We start from the raw sequence: 23,322 nt of genomic DNA, 5'->3' as shown, positions 1-23,322 counted from the left end.
ATTTTCATTAGCTTGAGTCAACAATAAAAAAGCTTCTGAAATAAACTGCTCGTCATCTAAATTAGGCACATAAAGATTAAGCAAAGTCTAAGATTCAGCAAAAATTTTACAATTCACCCATAAAACTCTACCTACATTTCCCTCTGAAGATTCCAATTCAAATCGTAAATTTTTATGAATCAAAATCGCCACCCCTCTTGCCTTAGAATTAAAAGAAGAAAAAAACACATGTCCAACCCAATCTCTTGTCAATTTCAAATGTTTCTTTTCAGTCAAATGTGTTTCTTATAAAAAGGCATTATCAATTTTCTTTTTTTTTAATATAAGCCTCTTTCGCTTAATTGGATTATTTAATCCCTGAACATTAAAAGTTGCAAAATTCAAAATAGACATTTTTACTAACTACTAATATATTTACACTATAAAATAACGCTCCCCTTTATAATTCTTCAAAAACAAAAAAACCCACCCCTCAATAAACAAAAATTTTTAAAAAATATTAACCAAAAAAAACCACCCGAAGGTAGTAACACCCTAAAAATCTGGGTGTGGTAAGCCCACTAGTGGTAGATGACAGTCAAAGCTTCCACCCCCCCCCCCCCCAGCCAGATACATATTCATTATGTCATTAAGAACAATCAAATGTAGTAAATATATTCAACCCAATGATTCCAAGCCCAATGATTGTTCCGGATCTTCAATGTCAATAAGACTTTGTGTCAACTCTTCTTTCGTTCCATTCCTACCACTCTTTCCATATCCATTCCCATTTCCATTTCCGTTTACCCTCCTTTTAGGATGATGAAGACCAGCCATTTCTTCACAATTCTGGCAATGAATTAGCAAAAACCAAGGCATCGTGATCGTTCTCAAAAAATTGAGATTGAAAGTTTTCTTAAAAAAACCTTCAAAATTGCAGGATAACGAAAAGCAAACTTATACCCTTTTGCCATAAGACATCTTTAGCTGAATTAAATTCCTGTCATCTTCTAATAACCTCTTGACTCAAATCGGCATAAATAAACACTATTATTTTGAACCATCGACGGGGATTGACTCTGCCACGCTTTCTGTACCGCCATTCATAAAATCATTTCTCTATCTTGATATTTCAAACAATGAATCAGACCGCCCTCGGTGTTTGTCCTGGAAGTGTTTTCTTCCTCAACGCTCTATGGGCCCGACCCAGTTCCAAACCTTCAGGAAAAAGCTCTTTACCCAGTACCTCTGGGATCCAATGCTTAAAATTTTTTATTGGATCAGAACCTTCAATGTCCTCTGGACAACCAACTATTTTCACATTATTTCTCCGGCTTTGATTTTCCAATGAAACAATATTCTTCAATAAATCCATTCTTTGAATCCCCCAATCTACAAAAGAACCTTCCACTTTTTCCATTTTTTCTCTATTGCTTTCCACCTGATTTTGACATTCAGAAGAGGCTGTTTCAATTTTTTAAAAAATTATCTCGTACAATATCAACAGCTTTTCTCAAGCAAAATATTTCAGTAAAAACTGGGTCTGGAGCAGTGATTCTCAACCTTCCCTTCCCATTCACATACCACCTTAAGCAATCCCTTACCATTCACAGTGTTCTGATGGTATAGGGATTTCTTAAAGTGGTATGTGAGTGAAAAGAAAATGGTTGAGAACCATTGAAGTACAGGCTACAGACCAAAAGTAAATGGAATCCATCTTATTAAAGATTATAGGCAAATATGAAGAATAAAATGCAGAGTGGAGTTTAATAATAGGAAACCTTTGTCCATAAATAAGCATCTGCTTTGCTGTCAAGACGTGTATTGTACACTTAACTCAGTGTCAAGTCATTCATGGCTCATGTTTAGGTCTCCTCAAACTGATTTTCCTGACATCATTATCTGCTGGTCAAATCAATTAAAAAGTTGCATCTGTTGTAAACAACCAAATAGATAACTGATGAAATCAAAATGTAGGGTTTAGTAGAAATGAAGGTTTGAAAATCAGAAACAGAAATGTTGAAGTGATTAATAAATATCTTCAATTGTCTTTACCAGAAGAAGTGCTGAAAGAGTGGGTGTGTTTTATTAACTACATTTTTGAACATAAAAATAACATACAGTGCTTCCATAATGTTTGGGACAAACACAATTTTTCCCTGTGCTCCACGGTTTTAAATTTGTAATCAAAGAATTCACATGTGATTAAAGTGCACGTTCCAAATGTTATGGGACTATGTATAAAAAGTGCTGTAATTTCTACACGGTCATACCAAAATTTAGACAAATAACTTGAATAAAATCTGGAATGTGCACTTTAATCGCATGCAAATTTTTTGATTACAAATTTAAAACTGTGGAGCACAGGGCAACTAAAAGAAAATAAATGTGTCTTTATCTCAAACATTATGGAGGGCACTGTAAGTTAATTATCGCCACAGGTCAGAGATAGTTCAGGATAATCTGCTGATACGGCTGAGTAACACGCACAAACGCGCACGTGCCCTTCATCAATCCAGCGGCTTTATTCACATCCAAATTATTGTTGTTTTTAATCCGAGTTCAGATCCTAAATTTTGAAACCTTGTATTAGGGATTTAGAATGAAATTTGATGAGTTTACATATCAAATGTCAAATGACATTTATGCTTTAATTAACTTGTTTTATTAACACTGTATTAATTTTTAATACTCAGATTAAAGCAGTGGACAATGGGAGACCTCAAAAGTCTTCCACTGCACGCTTACACATCGAATGGATAAAGAAACCAGAACCATCCTCCATTTCCCTCAGTTTTGATGAACCATCTTACAACTTCACTGTAATGGAAAATGACAAAGTGAATGCAATTGTAGGTGTGGTCACAGTTCAGCCAAGTAATATTCTGCTTTGGTTTGATATTGTTGGTAAGTTTTATTTAGTATTCTGGAAATCCCTCAACTGATACATTGAGATCAATGAATAGATTGCATCATTAACAACATTTTATTTATTAATCCTTCAAGAACAGAGTGCTTCTGAATTGTTATGGATTTTTTTAAAAAATAATGATGATTGAGGGAACTGAAGAAGAAAATAAAGATACAGAATATTCCTTTGTTTCCATTGTGGCATCTGACAGAGATGAAATTGTAAATTGGCTCTGTCTCTGTAACTCATATTTGAGCCATTGGCATTAAGATACATCATAAAACTATCCAATCTTGGAGGATTAATGGCAGCCTGCATGCTTTTTGTTGACTAAATGAATTTGGTGGCTGTAAAGTTTGTTCATGTTGATGTTTTCTGTGCTTTTTAATAATGTAAGACCTAAACAGCACTTTAAAAATGATCTTAGAAATGAAGATAAACATATATGCAGTTGATTTTTATGATCAAGAGAATTACATCAGGTATCCAGTAACTGCTGCTCAGCATTTGGATTTCACAGCATTAAAAACTCATTGTGACACTCAGATCATTAATGGCAAGTAGCCTGCAATACATAAATTTACATTGCATGGAAAGAAACAATTCCTCTATTCATTTCCTCTTTCAAGTAGATTGCTTGTTCTTAATTGTAAACTTGCTTGCTTGAATTGTCTTTTTTCTCTCTCTGCATGCACTATTTTGCCATTTGTTATGTAATTTGTATTGATTTCAGACAGTGAACGAAAATTCTGCCAGTTATTGACTGATGTGAAGAAAGCACATATTGGGGCACCTCATGGTGTCCATCCAATTATTCAAAAATCCCATATTCTCCACAGAAGTGAACTAAATTGGATCACAGTGCAAGTGTGCTTTAGCTCCATAAAGGGAAGGTCTAAGAAACTTTTGAGCACCTGGTTCATTACTATTTAAGTAGACAGGTTTTCAGGCTTTTAACCACTTGGCTGAGTTATTCACGTCAGTTTTTTTATGGAAAGACTCTTGCCACAGTATCGAGTGAGACTTATTTAAATTTAAAGATAATATGTGATCTGGATAGAATTTGCATTTTGATTTGAATTGCTCAATTTATTCCTGCATGAAGTAGTTGCTTTCGTTAATTAAAAAAGCAGCTGGATACTTTGTGTCTGGTTACATGTCATTTGACTTTGATATTATAATTTAAATCAGTTTCATAAGTCGCTTTTACCTTGTGTTTTAAGGTAGAATTTAAGACATAGTATTCTTTCATGTTTCAAGATGACCAGACTCATTTCTCACAGATTCTATTCTTTGGCACATATAGGATATTTTATTTTGCTGAGGTTTTCAGGTGTTTAATGTTGATTGTTAATTGCCTTGATTTCTAAAATTATAGACAGGAAAGCATGCTCATAAAAGAATCAACGGTTAGCTTTTTATTTTGATTGCATATTTCATCATAATTCTTGAAAAAAGCTGTTTATTTTTGTTGAAGCTTAGTTAGTCCAATTAAGACCCAATGACCCTTAACCCATCATGCTGGATGCATTGTCAATCTACCCATTTGTAGTCAGATGAATGCTGTTTTTATTCATTTTCTACTTTAAGATAGAATCAGCAAGTCATGCCTCACAGAAGTGGTCCTTCAGCCCACCACACCCATATCAATCATTTTGCCCTTCAATACATCCCATTTTCCAGCATTAGATCTGCATCCTTTTATTGTCTAAACTGCCTCTTCTACACTTAGCAACTGTTTCTGCCTCCACCAGCACTTCTGCCAGATATCGCACCATTTTCAGTATCTAAATAAATCTTTCCCCCTTGGGTCCCCTTTAAAACTTCACCTCCTTACCTAAACTTATGCCTCTACCACACATAGATTGGTGGAATGGTAGACAGTTTCGAGGACTATCAAAGAATACAACAGGATATAGATCAGTTCCAGATATGGCAGATGGGGAGTTTAATCCAGGTAAGTATGAGTTGTTGCTCTTTGGGAAGTCAAATGCAAGGGCAAGTAACACCATTTATGTGCAGAGCGATCTACAAGTTCATAGCTCCTTGAATGTGGTCATGCAAGTCTAGGAGGTGGTGAAGAAGGCATGCTTGCTTTCATTGATCAGGTTATTGAGCATCAAAGTCATTTTAGAGTGATATAAAACTTTAGTTAGGCTGCTCTTGAAGTGCACTTCTGGTCACAGATGAGATTTACCAGGGTTCTGCCTGGATTAGAGGATATTTGAGCAATAAGGAGAGTTTGGGCACACTTGGCCCGTGTTCTCTGGAGTGTCAGAGACTCAAGAGTGATCGATAGAATTTTATAAATGATCTTGGGCAATGACAGGGTAAGTGGTCAGAATCTTATTCCCTGGATAAAAATGTCAGTGAAATGAAGATAATTTAAAGGAAATATGTGCAGCAAGTTTTATTTTTTACACAGAACTTAGTTGCTAGGGCCTGGTTGCCAGGAGTGATGATGGAAGCAGATACAGTTATGGCATTTACAATGATATTGATGAAAGGAAGTACTTTTATTTTACTTGTTTGCCAATACATGGCTTGAATTAGTGGAATGCTTAAACTGAATACATAAAGAAATCAAGGTGCATTAAATATGAGAAGATTTAAAAAATACATAGAGCATTGTGATATCTAATAAATGGAAAGACAGGAGTGGATGTGATGCTCAGATGTTCTGACTGAGCCTCCAGACATGATTCTTTGTTGGTCCTGAATTATTGATACCAAGTTAAGGCAAAAGCTGGGCACTGTCCATCCTACTAAAAGTAAGGGCCAAATAAACAAACATTTCTCCCTCTGATAACTATCCAATTATTCTTGCTGAATAGAAATTAATTAGGATATTCACTGCCATTTACCTGAGGCGTAATGATTGGTCAGTTTACAAAGCTGCCCATAGCCAAACAATAACATTTATTCACAACACTGCTTTCAGTTGGAGAAGGAACAAATAATTTTTTTTTGAGGGAAAAAAAATCAAATTATTTTTTGTTTGTAAAGGCTGCATTAAATATTTCAGCTTATTTTAGCTAATCGTTGATGCTGACAGAATACAGGAAGATACTGGGTTTTCTTCAGTGTTCAATAGAGAGTGCATATTTTGAATCTGAGAAGCAAATAACTTCTCTTGTATAGTAGACTCAATTAATTGCTTTGGTTATGGTATATGTCAAGTTAAAATGCTGCAATTGCATCCTAAACTCTCTGAAATTCTTTCTCTAACTACTGTTTCCAATCATTGTCCTTTTTGTTTCTTCAATCCTCTTTCCTATCATTTTTTTCTCCTTTCCTTCCTCTTTGTGCCCTGTCTGCCTCCCTTCAAGGTGGGAAGCAAGCCCGAGAGATGTTCTATGTTTATCAGACAGCTTGTGGCCAGAACTGTTCCAGAGAAGGTATCGCAACTCCCATAAAGTCTCTAAAATCTCAATGATATTGTCTGTTTCAACATTTTACTGATGCATTTATTATTCATTTGTTCAGATTTTAAGTACATATAAACCATCTTTCTTTAAAACAATTAACTAAATCCAAGTGAAATAAATGTTGAATTTTATTGGGTTTTTTCCATATTTTCAAAAGTTTCATCAGAAAACATCTGAACCATGTGGTAAGAAATGGAATAACTTGACAAAATGAAAACTGATTCATCAGATTTCTTCAGACTTTTACTCATTCAATTCAAATGTGTCGGATGATCATTTTGATGATGAAATTTCTATGTTAATTTTCTAAGCAATTGTCTGAATCAATAATTTTGCAGCTCATGTTAATATTGTTGATAAATGTCAAACAATGCAAAATAGTTTCCTCTTTTGGATGATTTTCAATAATACAAAGATCATTTTCATTTTGCTGAGTTATATTAGTGGATTATATTTAAGTACAGTATTAGACAAATATTTACCCCTTTAGTGGTTTATATGTCATTCAGTTTATATGACTGATGAAGTAAAATTTGTTCTGCTGGTACTGACTTCTTTCAACTTGTTATAACTCATCAGAATAAGAGGGATATCTAAAAATAAGATATAATGTTTCATTTTCATTTATGTTAAAATAAAGTCTAGCCCTTCACAGATGTCAAGACCGTTTTGATTATTTACCATCTGAATAGCCTGGATTTCTTTTTTTCCCCCCCTTTGTGTCACTTAAAAATACATATATACAGGTACCATAAAATTTATTGGTCTCATCCTAGCTTTGTCAATCCCACCATTATAATGGTGCGGCTATAATGGAATGCATTGAAACTGTAGCTTGTTAGACATGGATTGCATGAGGCATTTAAACTTTTTTTTGCTTTCGTCAACTAATGCTTAATTTAGTATAGTAGTTGCTTTCTAATTGTATTACAAGAAGTGTTGGTTATAAAATGCAATTAGTCTCAAAGCATTTGAGTAATAACCTGAAATATTCTAAGAAAGATCAATAACTATGCTGTTGTGTAAATGACACAGTTGTGCTCTTGCATGAATAATTGCCAGGCCTAAGCCCCAATTCATCTTGAGTTTGTTTCATTAAAAATAGCATTTTATTTGCTATTGTGGTATTTTTATAACTCAGAAAGGCTCTCTGTCTTACCTGTTGTAGTCTGTATTATTTCTGATCTTATATCTTATTCTGCACACTCTGATGTAAAACTGGAACTACATTAAGATATGGCTTGAAAAAAAAACAAATTCATATTTTTGAGTGGTCTGGCACATTCCTGGTCAGCAAAGAACTTTTATAGCATAATCCACTGAGATTGGATATACAAGTATTTGGATAGACATGGACTGATCAGGGAGAGTGATCTACTTTGTGTAATGTAGATCATGTTTAACCAATTTTATAGAGTTTTTTTGAGGGGGTTACCAGGAAAATTAATGAAGGATGTTGTCTTTGACAAGGTCCCGCAGGGGAAGCTGGTTGAGAAACTTCAGACGTTCAGTGTTCAGGATGAGGTAGTCAATCTGAATAAACATTGGCTTTCCAGGAGAGGCAGAGAATGGTAATAGATGAGTGCCTCTCTGAATGGAGGCCTGTGACCAGTGGTATGCTTCAAGGATCGGTGCTGGGTCCATTATTGCTTGTCATCTATATCAATGAGCTGGATAATAATGTGGTAAATTGGATCAGAAAGTTTGCAGGTGACACAAAGAATCAGTGAGGAAGAATTTCAAAGTGTGCTGCAGGATCTGAAGTAGCTGGAAAAATGGCTGCCAAATTGTAGATGGAATTTACTGTGGACAAGTGTGGGGTATTGCACTTTGGGAGGACTAACCAAGGTAGGACATACATGGTAAATGGCCAGGCACTGAGGAGTGCAGTAGAATAGAGGGATTTTGGAATACAGATACATAATTCCCTGAAAGTAGTTTCTCAGGTAGATAGGGTCATAAAGAGAACTTTTGGCATCTTGGCCTTCATAAGTCAAAATTTGATTTGGATAGACATGGACTGATCAGGAAGAGTGATCTACTTTGTGTAATGTAGATCATGTTTAACCAATTTTATAGAGTTTTTTTGAGGGGGTTACCAGGGAAATTAATAAAGGACAAGGTCCCGCAGGGGAAGCTGGTTGAGAAACTTCAGACATTCAGTGTTCAGGATGAGGTAGTTAATCTGAATAAACATTGGAGTTGGGATATCACGGTGAAGTGGCATAAGGCATTGATAAGTGAGACCAAATTTTGGATTATTGTGTGCAATTTTGGTCACCTAACTGCAGGAAAGATTTCCAAGGATGCTGCTGGGACTTGAGGGACTGAGTTCCAGGGAAAGGGTAAATAGATTAGGACTTTATTCTCTGGAGTGTGAAGAACAAGGGGAGATTTAATAGAGGTACATAAAGTTCTTAGAGGTATAGATAGAGTAAATGCAAGAAGGCGTTTTCCACTGAGGTTAGATGAGACAAGAACTAGACGACATGGGTTAAGGATGAAAGGAGGAATCTTTAAAGAGGACATTAGGATAGGCATCTTCATGTAGAGAGTGGTAAGAATACCAGCTGTGGTGAATGTGGGCTCAGTTTTGACATTTATAAAAAATTTGGATAGCTACATGAATGGAAGTGGTATGGAGGTTTGTGATCTGGGAGAGGTCATTGGGACTAGACAGAATAATAGCTTGGCACAGACTAGAGACACCAAATGGCCTGTTTCTGTGTTATTAGTGTTCAATAGTTCTACCATTAAGATGGAAAAGGTGCTGAAAAGACTCACAAGAATGTTACCAGGACTAAGGGGCAATAATTCTAAGGAGAGGCTGGATAAACTGGGACTTTTCTCTTTGGATCATAGGAGACTAAGGGAGGGACTTAGATAAGGTAAATAATCACACTTTATACCAGGATAGGGGATTCTAAATCTAGAGAACGTTGAAATAAATGAAAGATTTATAAAGGCCCTGAGGGGAACCTTCAGCATTGGGAGGGTGGTGGGCATATTGAACAAGATGCCAGAGGAAGTGATGGATGTAGGGCTAATTGTATTGTTCAAAATGCATTTAGACAAGCATGCGAATAGGCAAAGTTCAGATGGGTATGAGCTGAGGGCAGGCAAATTGAATGCGTTGGGCTAAAGACCTTCTTTCCTACCATGGAACTCTATGGGTCTATTGTAAGTACACAATTGACTAGCAATCATGAAGGAGGTTTGCTGACTGAATAGGGAGACTGAGTTAGCGCCAAGTTTTAGGCTTGTAAAACCAAAAAACATCCTGGGTAAACAGGTCTAAATCACAGAAGAGGCTAAATCTGGTGCCAACAAAATATTTGAAAATATAATGTGATGGTCCGCCGCTATAGTGATCGAACCGGCGCTCCAGGCAGTGAGCGCAACCAAAGGCCAGCAGTCCACGCAACAGCACTGGCCCCAACAAGCGTAACAGCGGATGAATGGCAAGAGCAACTTAGGCCTGCGACCCCAAAATGGCCAACAGACAGGGAGAGCGCATTGTTATGCAGAAACGTACTCACGTGCGGAAAACCTGCTTTTGTTATGCATGTTGTGACATCAGCCAAGGGGGGCCATGGTGGGAACAGTGCAAGTATAAAATCGGGTCTGAGCCCGAATAAAACTCAGAGCTTAACCTGACTAGCCACGTGTGTGTGTGTGTGTGTGTGTGAGAGTGTGTGTTCTTTCAAGTAGCGCGCGACTATAATTGGTGACCCCGATGATTTAGACAGCATCTAAACCTAGCGATGAGCGAACAAGCAGCAGTCATCGTGGTTTAACCAGGCTGAAGTACAGTTCCAGATCTGGCAGATCACAGCAGAATCCACCTGGTACTACCACGTGGTGAGCACCCTGGACCAGAACACAACAGGCCGGGTGGCCAACTTCATCAAGGAGCCCCCATTGGAAAGAACATAAACCGCCTTCAAGGACTTGCTGATCAAGACCTTCGTGCTTTCATGGTGTGAGAGAGGGGGACATCTGCTCTATTTGAAAGGGCTAGGGGACAGGTTCCCATCAGCCCTCATGAACGAGATGCTGGCCCTCCGGGGCAAACTCGAGCCCTGCATCATGTTTGAGCAGGCATTCCTGGAACAACTACTCGAGGACATCCAATTGCTCCTGGCTGATGCGGATTTCAGCAACCCCCAGAAAGTCGCAGCACGAGCGGACTTCTGTGGAATCAGAAGAGAGAGTGCTCAGCGTCTGTGGGGCTCGTCACTAAAGCCCACAGCCAGACCTGTGCAGAGCTGCTAAGAGTACAGCAGCATCCCCAAGGAGGTGACCCAGACAACCAGTGGTGTTTCTACCACTAGAGATGGGGCACTAGAGACCGCTGGTATAGGCCCCCATGCAAGTTTCAGGGATATACCAGAGCCAGCCTTTGCTAATGGCCACAACAGCTGGCCTCCAAGACAGCCTCCTGTATATTTGGAACTGACAGTCTGGACCATGCTACCTCATGGTCACAGGAGCAAAGGTCAGCGTCCAGCCCCCGTCAGGACAGGACACAGCAGGAACAGGCAGTCGGGCCCCACGCTGAAGGCTGCCAATAGCAGCACGTTTCAGACCTATGGTACCTACAAGGCCCAACTGCAGTTGGGAGGCAGCCTTTTCTTGTGGGTGTTCATGTCTGGCCACAGTGGAACAGTCGCTACTCAAGGCAGACTTCCTGCATGCCCACAGCCTGCTAGTGCATCTCAAAGGAAGGAGATTGGCCCATGGCAAGACTCAAAGTTACCAGGCTCCCAGCACTCCATCTGGACTCCATACAGAGATCAGACAACAAATATGTAAGGGTCTTGGCCGAGTTCCCTGCAGTGCTCAACCCCCAATTCATCATGGTGATGCCCCAACATGGAGTACAGCACCACATCCTGACCCAGGGCCCGCCACTTCACGCAAGATCAAGACGCTTTCCTCCAGAGAAGCTCCAGCTGGTGAAGGAGGATTTCAGGAAGCTGGAGGAGCTCGACATCGTAAGGGAGTCGGACAGCCCATTGGCTTCTCCCCTGTACATGGTATCCAAAGCAATAGGGGACTAGAGACCATGCGATGACTATGACCATCTCAATGAGGCCACAACACCAAATTGGCACCCTGTGCTGCACATCCAGGATTTCACGGCTAACCTGTACAGGGCAAGGATCTTCTCCAAGGTGGACATCATGCGGGGATATCATCATATCCCAGTACACCCTGATGATATCCCCAAGACCTCCATCATCATCCCGTTCAGCCTCTTTGAATTCTTTTGAATGCCTGTCAGGCTAAAGAACGCCAAATAGATCTTCCAGCGATTCATGGATACAGTGGGCTGAGACTTGGGTGGCACCTTCGTGTACCTGGACGACATCCTGGTGGTGAGCAGGAACCAACAGGAGCACATGGCGCAACTCCGCAACCTCTACATGTGACTCCACAACCTCTACATGTGACTGACGATCAACCCAGCCAATTGCTAGTTCTGATTGGAGGCCATCAACTTCCTGGGCCACAGAATAATCAGGGAAGGAGCCACACCGCTACCCATAGAGGCCATCCAGAAGTTCCCCAGACCCAACATGATCAAGGGACTACAGGAGTTTCTGGGGATGATCAATTTCTATCATAGGTTCATCCCCTCAGCTGCCCGGATCATACACCCTTTGTTCGCCCAGATGGCAAGCAAGGCGAAGGACATCACCTGGGACAAGGAGTCAGCAGAAGCCTTTGTGAAGGCCAAGAAAGCCCTGGTGGACTCCGCTCTCCAGGTCAGAAGCTCCAACAGCCCTGACCATGAATGCGTCAGGAACAGCGATTGGCAGAGTTTTGAAGCAGCAGATCGAAGGAAGTTAGTGGCCACTGGCTTTCTTCAGCAAACATCTGCAGCCTCCAGAAATGAAATACAGCGCTTTCGACAGAGAGCTACTGGTGCAGTACTTCGCTATCCACCATTTCAGGTACTTCCTAGCGGGCAGGTCCTTCACGGCTTTCACAGATCACAGGCCTCTGACTTTTGCCTTGGCTAAGATCTCAGACCCCTGGTTAGCCTGCCAGCAATGACTCTGGTCTTGCATCTCGGAGTACACCACAGATGTAAGGCACATCTCTGGCAAGGACAATGTGGTGGCCAATGCACTGTCCAGGCAAAGTATCCATGCGCTATCAAGGGGAATAGACTTCATGGCACTGGTGGAGGCATAGCATTGCAACTCCAGGACATCCCATTCAGCACAGGTAACACCATCCTCCTGTGCAACATGGCCACTGGACAGTCCAGACCTATCGTCCCAGCAGTTTGAAGATGACAAGATTTTGAGTCCATCCACTGGCTGGTTCACCCATCCATCAGGTCCATGGTCCAACTGTTGGCCAGCAAGTATGTGTGGCATGGTCTCCAGAAACAGGTCAGCGGGTGGGTGAAGGCGTGCACGCAGTCCCAAAAAACCAAGGTACAGCAGCAAATCAAGATCCCACCGCAGCACATCAAGCCCGCAGAATGATGGTTCGACCACATCCACGTGGACGTAGTAGGACCCTTGCCGATATCCCAGGGTTTCCGCTATCCACTATGGTTGACCGCTTCACCATGTGGCCACCAGCAGTCCTGCTGGCAGACATGTCAATAACCTCATGTGCCAGGGGCATCATCTTGTCCTGGGTGGGACAGTTCTGGTTACCATCCCACATGACATCTGTCTGAGGGGCCCAGTTCACCTCCAGTCTGTGATCTGACCTCCCCAGCCTTTGGGGTTCCCAGCTGCATCACACAACAGCTTACCATCCACAGTCCAATGGGCTGGTGGAGCGCTTCCATAGACACCTCAAAACCCCACTTATTACCAGACTCCAAGGACTCAACTGGATAGATGAGCAATCATGGGTGCTTTTGGGCATCTGCACAGCACCCAAGGAGGATCTCAAGACCTCTTTGGCCGAACTCATCTACGGAGCTCCACTGGTGGTCCCAGGAGAATTCATAGCATCTCCAGGTGGACAGCAGGACGACTCGGCAGCGTTCCTCAGCAGGCTAAGGGAAAGAGTCAGAAACCTGGCCCCAATTTCACCTTCCAGACACGGACATGTGAGGACCAATATACCCAAAGACCTGCAGGACTGTTTGTATGTTTTCATTCGCAGTGGCCCACATCATCCACCACTTCAGAGGCCAAACGAGGGTCCATTCCGGGTCATCCGCAACAACAGAGCCACATTCTAGCTGGACAGTGGAGACAAGATGGAGGTCTTCACCACAGACAGGCTGAAGCCAGCACACCTGGGCCTGGCGCACCCGTTTGAGACACCAGCACCACGCCGAAGATACAGGCCTCTGAAGGCTGCAGAGACTTTGCCTCCGGGCACCATGGACAATAACAAGGACAATATTGCCGGTTCTTGGGGTGGGAGGTCATGTAGTGGCCTTTCACGGCGGCAATCAAGCCAGTGCTCCAGGCAGTGAGCACAACCAAAGGTCAGCAGCCTGCGCAGCAGCTCTGGCCCCAATAAGCGAACCAGTTGGTGAACAGGAAGAACAGCTTAAAGGCCAGTGACCCCAAAAAGGCGCTGGCCTTGCTGCGCAGCCAACAGACAGGGACAACGCGTGGGAAAGAAGGGCATTGTTATGCAGAAAAGTACCTGTGCTCGGGAAACCCGTTTTTGTTATGCATGTTGTGACATCAGCCAAGGGGGGGGGGGCCAGTCCAAGTATAAAAGTCGAGCCTGAGCCCTAACAAAACTCAGAGCTTCACCTGACTGCACTACGTGTGTGTGTGTGTGTGTGTGTGTGTGTGTGTGTGTGTGTGTGTGTGTGTGTGTGTGTGTGTGTGTGTGTGTGTGTGTGTGTGTGTGTGTGTGTGTGTTCGAGTAGTGCGTGGCTACAATAAAGTAATAATCAGAAATCCTGGTGTCTCACTGGCTTTTGTTTTCTATCTTCCTTTAAACTTATGGAGTTCACTTGAAAATATATTATCCTATTATGTAATATAGAAAAACAAGTGAATACAGTAAAACCCCTGCTATCCCCACTATGGGGATTGGTAAATGCCGGATAGGTGTATTTTCTGGTTGCTTGAAACTTACAATACCTAACTGATGCACCTGCATAAAGACTAAACAGTTTAAAAGACAAAAAACAGAAATACTAGACTGTACTTACACTGCACAAACTTAACTTTCATGAATATTTAAGGCTTAAATCATTTAATTTATTTTCAGTCACATTCTTTGAAAAGATTTAACCTTTGCTGCATCTATGCTCCTCCCCTCCACAAAGCCACCAAAAGATGAACAAAAACATTATAGACAATTAGCGCCCCCTCCCCAAGTTTACAGATAAATCCACTGATCAGGGCAACTCTTACTAACTAGGGATGAGGAGACATTTTACCACAGTCACCCCAACAGCATGTGGCATCAACCAGCTGTTCATTCTGGGTGACACCATTGCTGTTTCACACACCTTTATTCAAATAGCTGCTACAAGCAAAGTACAACCAAGGCACTCCACTGGCTGAATATTTGCTCCCATCTTTATGAAAGGTTTAGGTTTTACTTCAAAGAGCATTTTACAATCTTAAACTTGCATAGTTTTTACCTATTATTTTCTTTTATTTATTTTAACTTTTCAAATTTATTTTACTTAATTTTTTTGCTGGTTGCTTGAGGCTGCTACCCGTTGCCTGAATTCTGGATACCTGGGTTTTACTTTATTCAGAATAGCACCCAACAATCCAGAAAACCTACCAGACTAGATTATCAAAGTGTTACATATAGATATGATACAATTTATTATGCAGTTCACATGACAGAATTAGTATGACAAATCAAGATCTAAAACTTGATCATGATCAACAGATGTTGCAAAATCGTCGAGATACAATGACTTGGTTTCCTGTGCTGCTCCACAAGGACAATCAAAAAATAAAAGGTAAAGGTTCCATTATTGTCATGTAATACTACATTTAGAATGTAACATGCATGAAATTCTTGAACTTTTGTCCACTGTAAGGCAGACAGAGAGTTGCCATTTTGTCCAGCACCTGGTGTTACTAGGCGGCCTCTCTTCCGAGTACTTACCAGTCCTGTGCCTGCTTAGCTGACTTCAAATAAAAATGGATGAATGAACCAAAGGCAATTAGATCAGCCCATAAATAATATGCCTTTTAAAACTTGTTGAAAATTCATAGATTCTGTCATTATTATAATACTTTGATTTTACAGAGTTAATTGTTAGATAGTAAGACGTATCAATTTTGAAAACATTGTCAGCTGGAGGATAAGGGATTTCATCTCAGTACTGACCGAGGCACTAGGATGCAGAACTGAAACAGGAAGTGAATATAATCACTGTGTGATGTTGTTGTTGACAGTTTATATGAAAAATATACACACAAAGATTTACAAAAATATGAAATCAAAAACTTAGCAGCATATCTTTAGGCGGCCCATCTTGCTGATTTGCCTTATTGTAGCTCGAAGCTTGGCCTCCAGTGCTGTCCATGTGAAGTTGGCACATGCTCCCTGTCATAAAGTGGGTTTCCTCTGGATGCAGTCACAGGAACCATTAAGCATCCACTTACAGTAATTCTACTTCTATATTCTTTTCAGATTCCCATCATCCACATACTAGGCAGGTTCATAGTGGCTAATTAACCCACCAACCCGCACTTCTTTGAGATGTGGGAGGAAACAGGAGGACACAGAGAAAATCTGGCACAATCATAGTGAGAATGTGGACACTCCATGCCAACAGTATGGAGGGTCGGGCCGGATTGAAACTGGGACGGTGGACCTGTGAGGCAGCAGCTCTTTGTAGCTGTGCCATTCTGCCACCCTGTAACATCTTTATGGTGCTTGCTGTCCCAAAGGTGTGCAAGTTGATTGGTTAAATGGCCCAATAATATTCCCCTGGTGTGAAGATTGGCTGTAGAATCTGGGGAACATTGATGGGAATATGGGGAGAATAACATGGGATTAATTGTAGACTGAGTGCAAATGGGTGATTAATGTTCAGCATCTACTTGATAGGCTGAAGGGCTTGTTTCTGTGCTGCAGAGGGAGTGATCAGAAAAAAAGATTTTCACTGAGACCTTTTTCTGGCCCCTTAATCCGATCAATATTGGAAATGGACCTTTTGGCATCAGAAGGTGAAAATTGAAGAAGCATCTGCATGGTGAAATTTCCGTAAGAATCTAAAAAAAATAGAGGCAGAATCAGGCCATCTGGCCCGTTGTGCATGATCTGCCATCTAATAAGATGGTTGATTTCCATGTAATTTTTGGCCAGCAGTGATAGATCATACATCAGAAATAGATTCATGAAGTTAGTTCGATGAAATGTTTTTCAATTGTAGTTTCACCTCATAGGTGAAACTTAAAATGATGTTTGGGAATGTATTACATTTGTTGAGGAAGTGCACAGTTTGGACATGCTCAATTTTAAGTATTCTACAAAATCCTCTTGGATAGGTTCCTGCTTGGAGATTTGGTCATATTTACACCTTTGGCTGTGTCCAGCTGATTGGTTACACAACAATGATCTCACTTTTGAATTGTACAATTGATCTGATGTTTTCTGGGAGAATACCCTGAAGTATCTAATTGTCCATCCCATCCCATTTCATATTCATCTCAACAAGCTCAGTTCAGGCATCATTATCGTTTCTCATTTATCCATTGAATATAATATATATAGTCTGCACTTCTCAGTTGATCTTCTCTTCATTTTCACCTTATATTTTCTTCCTTTTCCCACCTTGCTATTAGACCCACACATTTAATTTGATTGCATCATGGTATTGGCACGTGATGATAAGACATTCCACTGTGTGCTACAACTGACTAGGACTGCCTAGAGCTGGTACTTGGTGCTTGTGAAAACAAAATGTATTGATTTCAAAATCTTGTTTTTTAATTTTTTTTATTTAAGATTTTCATAGACTTACAAAACTCAACAAACCATTCAATCTTTTCAACATTTCTGTGTATATACAGTCTGTAGTTATCCCTTCCCCTCCCCCTCTCCATCCCCCCCATACAATTTAACATACAGTCAAATAATTTATGTTAATACAGACATCAACGGCGCCACCAACCCCTACAAAAACTTAAATAGAAAAAAAAATAAAGTAGGAATGATAATTTCTAAGAAACAAAGATTAAAATGTGAAAAAAGACTCAAAAATAAAATCCAAAACAACTGAAAAGAAAAAAAAAACATGTTGTCTGTACCACATCCTGTTTCACTAGTCACACTCCTTTTCCTACTGAGGTCAGATTGTTACAGGTTGCAGTATCCCTATTTCGAGGGGGTGGGGTGGGACTAATCTATGAGTGCCGATATATCTCTGGTAAGGTTGCCATATTCCAACTAATGTGTCATGCTTCTTCCTTTAGTTGTATGTGATTTTCTCCAGGGGAATGCAACTCTGCATTTCCACATTCCATCGTGTGGTATTTAGTTGGGAGTCGGACTTCCACAAAAATGCTGTACACTTTCTGGCTACTGCCAACGTGACCATCACGAATGAAATTTGGTATTTGGTCAGTCTAAACTGTATATTTTCTATATCCCCCAGAAGGTACAACTCTGGATCCTGTGGAAAATCCACTTCTTTAACTTTTTTTTCAGGATGTCCCCCAGGTCTTCCCAGAAGGGTATCACTTTTGTACAGAGACAGGTCGAGTGGACAGAAGTTGCCACCTCCACACCACATCCAAAGCACATCTCTGAAATTTCTGGCTTCTATTTGTGTAATTTTTGTGGTGAGGTACAGCTGGTGCAAGAAATTGTATTGCATCAACCTATATTTAGCATTGATGACTCCAGTCACACTGTGCAGACACAGACTTGCCACCATTCTTCATTGATTGTTGTGCTCAAGTAGGACTCCCTTCTCTCCCTCGACCTGTGTAAGCACAGCTCTGGGCCCTCATTTTGCAATATGTAATACATCTTAGAGATAAATTGACACGCATTCCCCTGTCGAATTAGAATCTCCACATTACTACATCTGGTTAGGGTCATAGATGGTCCCAGTTTTTTCCTTAAGAAAGATTTCATTTTACAGATAGCAGAATAATGTTCTATTAGATAAATGGCATTTGTTTCTCAACTGCTCAAATGACATTAGCTGCCCCATTTTGTAACAATCCTCGATAAACCTGATCCCCTTCTAGCACCAGGTGTCCAGGATGCTATTACCCAGAGTGAAGGGTATTAACTTATTCTGGGTCAAGGACATTTTGGGGGATATCCCCACCTTCCATCCAATATATTGTTTTACTCTTTTCCATGTCTAATGTACATACTGTAGGATGAGGCTATCCATTTTCTTTGAGACTAATTTGGTATACCATTTATATATAATTCTTTGGCTATCTCTTCATCTTCCAAGTGTTGTCCAATTTGCACTCATGTGGGGGCCCCCTCCCTCAAAGAGTGAGGCGATAAAGCTCGGCTGGGATTCCCAATAAAACTTTTTAAAATCGGATAATTTTAAACCTCCCAAGTTGTAGTTCCATGTCAACTATTCCAAGGAGATTCTACCCACTTTCCCATTCCATAGAAACTTTCTGATACACTCTTTGAGCGCTTTTTTTTAAAAAAAACCTCAAGGCAATGAAATGGGCAACAATTGGAAAAGTTATCGGAGCCTTTGCACCACCTTCATTCTGACATAGTTTACTCTGCCCATCAATGTTATGAGCAGAGTCCTCCACCTAACAAGGTCCTCATCAATCTTCTGGACCGAAGGGATACAAGTAAGTTTGTATAAGTTATGTACATCTTTATCTACTTTAATCCCCAGATATTTAATGCCTTCTTGCGGCTGATTAAACTGGCTTCCTTATTGATACTGTCTATAATCCCCGTTTGTCAAAGGCGTTATCTCACTTTTGTCCAAATTTACCTAATACCCAGAAACCTTTTCAAAATCTTCCAGTGTGGTTCTCAGCCTGGCCAACACCCTCCCCCCGACCCCACCCAAGAAAAAAGGTTTTTCTTTGTTCTACCTGGCCTACCTTGAACCCCTTTATGTCTGGATCCCACCAAATGGTTTCTACCAGCAGCTCAATGGCTAATACTGACAGCGCTGGCGATGATAGGCAACCTTGCCTACTTGACCTGCTCAATGGAAATGCTAGAGACATCTGCTCATTTGTAGTAATTTTAGCTTGGAGTTTATGATAAAATGTCTTCACCCAATTAATAAATGTTTTCCCCAGTCCAGATTTCTCAGGTACCTTGAACAGAACGTCCCACTCCAATCTGTTGAAGGCCTTCGTCGCATCCAAAGCTCCAGCTACTCCCAGGTCCACCCTCAATTCTACCAGGAGCACCAGATTTAGCAATCTAGCTATGTTATTTGCCAATTGCCTCTTTTCTCAGCAAATATTCTGCCAACCTATTGGCCGATGCTTTTGCAATAATTTTATAGTCTGTATTCAATAATGAGATGGGCATATATGAAGCAGGTTTCAAAGGATCCCTGCCTTTTTTAGGCATTAACATGATAATCGCTGTTGAGAAAGAGTCTGGGAGGGATCTTGCCCCTTTTTTTAATCTGATTGCATTTTTTTTTACAAAATAATAGTTTTACCCGTAAAGCATCACAAACATTGATTGCTGACTTATAATGGATGATGCTATAGCAACATAAACTGAATTCAGGAACAGAAAGACTTTGGATTATTAAACCAAGTGAAACATCCCTTGGAGTACTGTGAAATGTTTTTGGCTCATTTGAAAAAAGATGTGCTGAGAGGGTTCAAAGGAGGTTCACTAGGATAATTCTAGGAATTAGAGGGTTATCATATGAGGAGAATTTGATTGCTCTTGGCCTGTATTCAGTGGAATTTAGGAGAATGAGGGGGGGGGGTCTCTTTGAAACATTGTGAATGTAGAAAGGTTGTTTCCATTGTTGGGAGAGTCTAGATCAAGAAGGCACAATTTCAGGATTGAAGTGCATCTGCTTAGAACAGAGATGCAGAGGAATTTCTTCAGCCAGAGGTTGGTAAATCTGTGGAATTTGTTGCCATAGGTGATTGTGGAGGCCAGGTCATTGGGTGTACTTAAGACAGAGATTGATAGGTTTTGAGACCAGGCAGTGGGGCTGAGTGGGGAAATTAATAGTTCATTATTAAATGATGAGGCAAACTTGAAGGGCTGATTAGCCTATTTCTGCTCATATGTCTTTTTTTTTTCAAAACTCTGCTCATATGTTCTTGTGTTCTCCTAGTTAAGATACTGAATCACATTAAGAAAGGATCTTTGGGGGGCGTGGCAAGATGGCGTAAAGGCAAGACGTGTATTCCACCTTCTCCCAGCTGGAACGTTAAACGCCCGATTTTAAGTTGTTTAAATTTAGTTAAAAATAATATTTTTAATTTTTTAAACAATAGTAAATTACTATGGCAACTAATGTAAAAAAATCTAAGGCTCAACTTCAAAAGAAATTCCCATTTAAAAGTACGGAAGAATTGAGGCCTACCTTTACAGTGGAATCCACTAAGTCAATTTCGGTGATTCCTAAGACCCAGAGGACTGCAGCCCAGTCGATTTTGACACCGCTGCCGACCTTGCTCCCGCAAGATGGCGCCAGCACCTTGGTGAGTTCACATGAAGCCGTGCGTGCGGACAACACGGTCGACAGGGAGACCTGTTTCCCCACAATCTTGCCGGGCAGCCCGGGGACGTGCGGAGTAGCATCGGAAGACACTTCAGCATGCACTGTGGCTTTGCTCGGCTTGCGTGGAGCGTCGCGGGTCCGGGAGCTCCTTGATAAGGTGTGGGGTGCAGGGGAGCCCAAACGCTGGCACCCCGAAGAGGTCGGAGTTCCAGTATCGGGTGTCCAGACCCGCAGCCGCACTGTCAAGGCATCCACAGCAACAGAAGAGGAATTACTTATCTTTGCAGAATACGTCCAGTAGGGGGAGCCAGCAACCTATGACGGTAAACCTCAAAAAGTGGAATCGGAACCTGGAATGGATTCACTATTTACAGTTCTAGAAGGGATTGCCTATCAGATGGGTAATATGTCAAAACATATATCTGATCAAATGAATCAAGGATTTCTGGAGGGAAAAATGAAGATGCAAATTTCATGTGAAGAAATGTCAAATATGAAGCGAGATATGAATGTAGTCAAAAGTGACATTAATAGAAGTATAAAATCTGTTGATACTGTACAAGAAAATTTAAAGAAAATTGAGACAGCTTTTTTTGAGTGTTAAAGTCAAGTGGAGCATAATAGAGAACAAAATAGAAAAAGTGGAAGGATCTTTCGTAGATTGAGGAATTCAAAAAAGAGATTTATTGCAGAAGATTGATTCTTTGGAAAATCAGAGTTGGAGAAATAATGTGAAGCTAGTTGGTCTTCCAGAAGATATTGAAGGCTCGGATTCTATAAAATTCTTTAAATGCTGGATCCCAGAAGTTTGGGTAAAGAGTTCTTTCTTGAAGGTTTGGAGTTAGATCGGGCTCATAGAGCTCTAAGAAGAAAACCGCTTCCAGGACAACCGCCGAGAACAGTTTTGATTCGTTGTTTAAAATACCAGGATAGAGAAATTATTTTACGTATGACAGTACAAAAAGCACGACAAAATCAATCCCCATTAATGGTTCCAAATAACAGAGTGCTTTTTTATGCTGATTTGAGTCAGGAAGTTATTCGTAGAAGGCGAGAATTCAATACGGCTAAAGATGTTCTGTGGTGAAAAGTTTATAAGTTCACTTTTCATTACCATGCAATTTTGAAGGTTTTTTATGGAAACTTTCAGTCTCACTTTTTTGAAAACTCCCTGCCGGAATTGAGAAGAAATGGTCGTTCTCCGCCTTTGTCTCCTAAAAGGAGATCAAATGGAAATGGAAATGGCAGTGGAAATGGAAAGAATGGGAAGAATGGAAAAAATGGAAAGAAAGAAGAAATACAGAATCCTCTTGATATCGAAGATCCGGAGCAATTGTTGGGTTACTGGGTTGAAGAAATGGACTATATCTGAATGTGTTTATCTATATAATAAATATGTATCCGGCTGGGAGGGGTGGATGACACCGAAAACTTTGCAAGTCATCTGCCACCAGTGGGTTTCCCACACCCAGTTTTTTAAGCTAATACTGCCTTTGGGTGGTTTTTTTGGTGAGTTTTTTTAATTTTTGTTTTGATTTTTTTTTAAGAGGGTTCTTTTCCTCCTTTTTTTATTTTTGAAGGATTTTAAAGGGGAGCATTATTTTAGAGTTTAATTTTTTAGTGTGTGTATTTACTAATAGTTAAAATTATGTCTAAATTGAACTTCGCAACTTTTAATGTTCAGGAGTTAAATAATCCAATAAAGAGAAAGAGAGTGTTGGCGTATATAAAAAAAATATGAAAATTGATATTGCTTTTTTACAAGAAACACATTTGACTGAGAAAGAACATTTGAAATTGAAAAGAGACTGGGTTGGTCAAGTTTTTTTATTCTTCTTTTAATTCTAAAGCAAAAGGAGAGGCGATTTTAATTCATAAGAATTTACCATTTGAATTGGAATCTACTGAAGGGAATACTGGTAGAGTTTTAAGAGTTCATTGTAAAATTTCTGCGGAATTTTGGACATTGCCTAATTTATATGCACCCAATATAGATGACGAGCGGTTTATTTCAGAAGCGTTTTTCTTGTTAAATCAGGGTAATGAGAATGTTTTAGTGGGTGGTGATTTCAGTTGTGTTTTGGATCCTTTATTAGATAGAAATCCGAAGAGTATAAAGAAGTCAAAGATGGCAATACAACTTAATGCATTAATGAAAGATTTAAATTTGGTAGATATTTGGAGAAAAGTTAATCCTACAGAAGATTAACTTTCTTGTGAAAGTTCGGAGATAGTACGTTCGATGTATAGATGGAGGTTTAATGCAATATTATTGAAAATAACAGAGTTTGTTACCTTTGTTAAAGAGCATATTTCTTTATTTTTGACTGAAAATGTTAATTCTGTAAAGAGTCATTCTGTAGTATGGGATGCTT

The 23,322-nt window shown here is 40.2% G+C and overlaps 1 protein-coding gene across 9 annotated transcripts in view; it reads left to right on the top strand.

Annotated features, from left to right (window-relative positions):
- Positions 1-23,322, top strand: part of LOC138739226 (protocadherin Fat 3-like) — a 781,242-nt gene that overhangs the window by 515,137 nt on the left and 242,783 nt on the right. For all 9 annotated transcript variants that reach the window (XR_011342098.1, XM_069890851.1, XM_069890850.1 and 6 more), the window contains exon 7: positions 2,676-2,886. Coding sequence is in view for 8 of the 9 variants with exons in the window: in XM_069890851.1 (XP_069746952.1) it covers positions 2,676-2,886 (211 nt within the window). In the remaining variant the exon portion in view is untranslated. The remainder of the gene's footprint in view (positions 1-2,675; positions 2,887-23,322) is intronic.

This window comes from Narcine bancroftii, chromosome 7 (genome assembly GCF_036971445.1).
Source record: "Narcine bancroftii isolate sNarBan1 chromosome 7, sNarBan1.hap1, whole genome shotgun sequence".
Lineage (NCBI taxonomy): Eukaryota > Metazoa > Chordata > Chondrichthyes > Torpediniformes > Narcinidae > Narcine > Narcine bancroftii.
The sequence above is the reverse complement of the archived record's forward strand: the minus strand, read 5'-3'. Positions and strand labels throughout refer to the sequence as shown.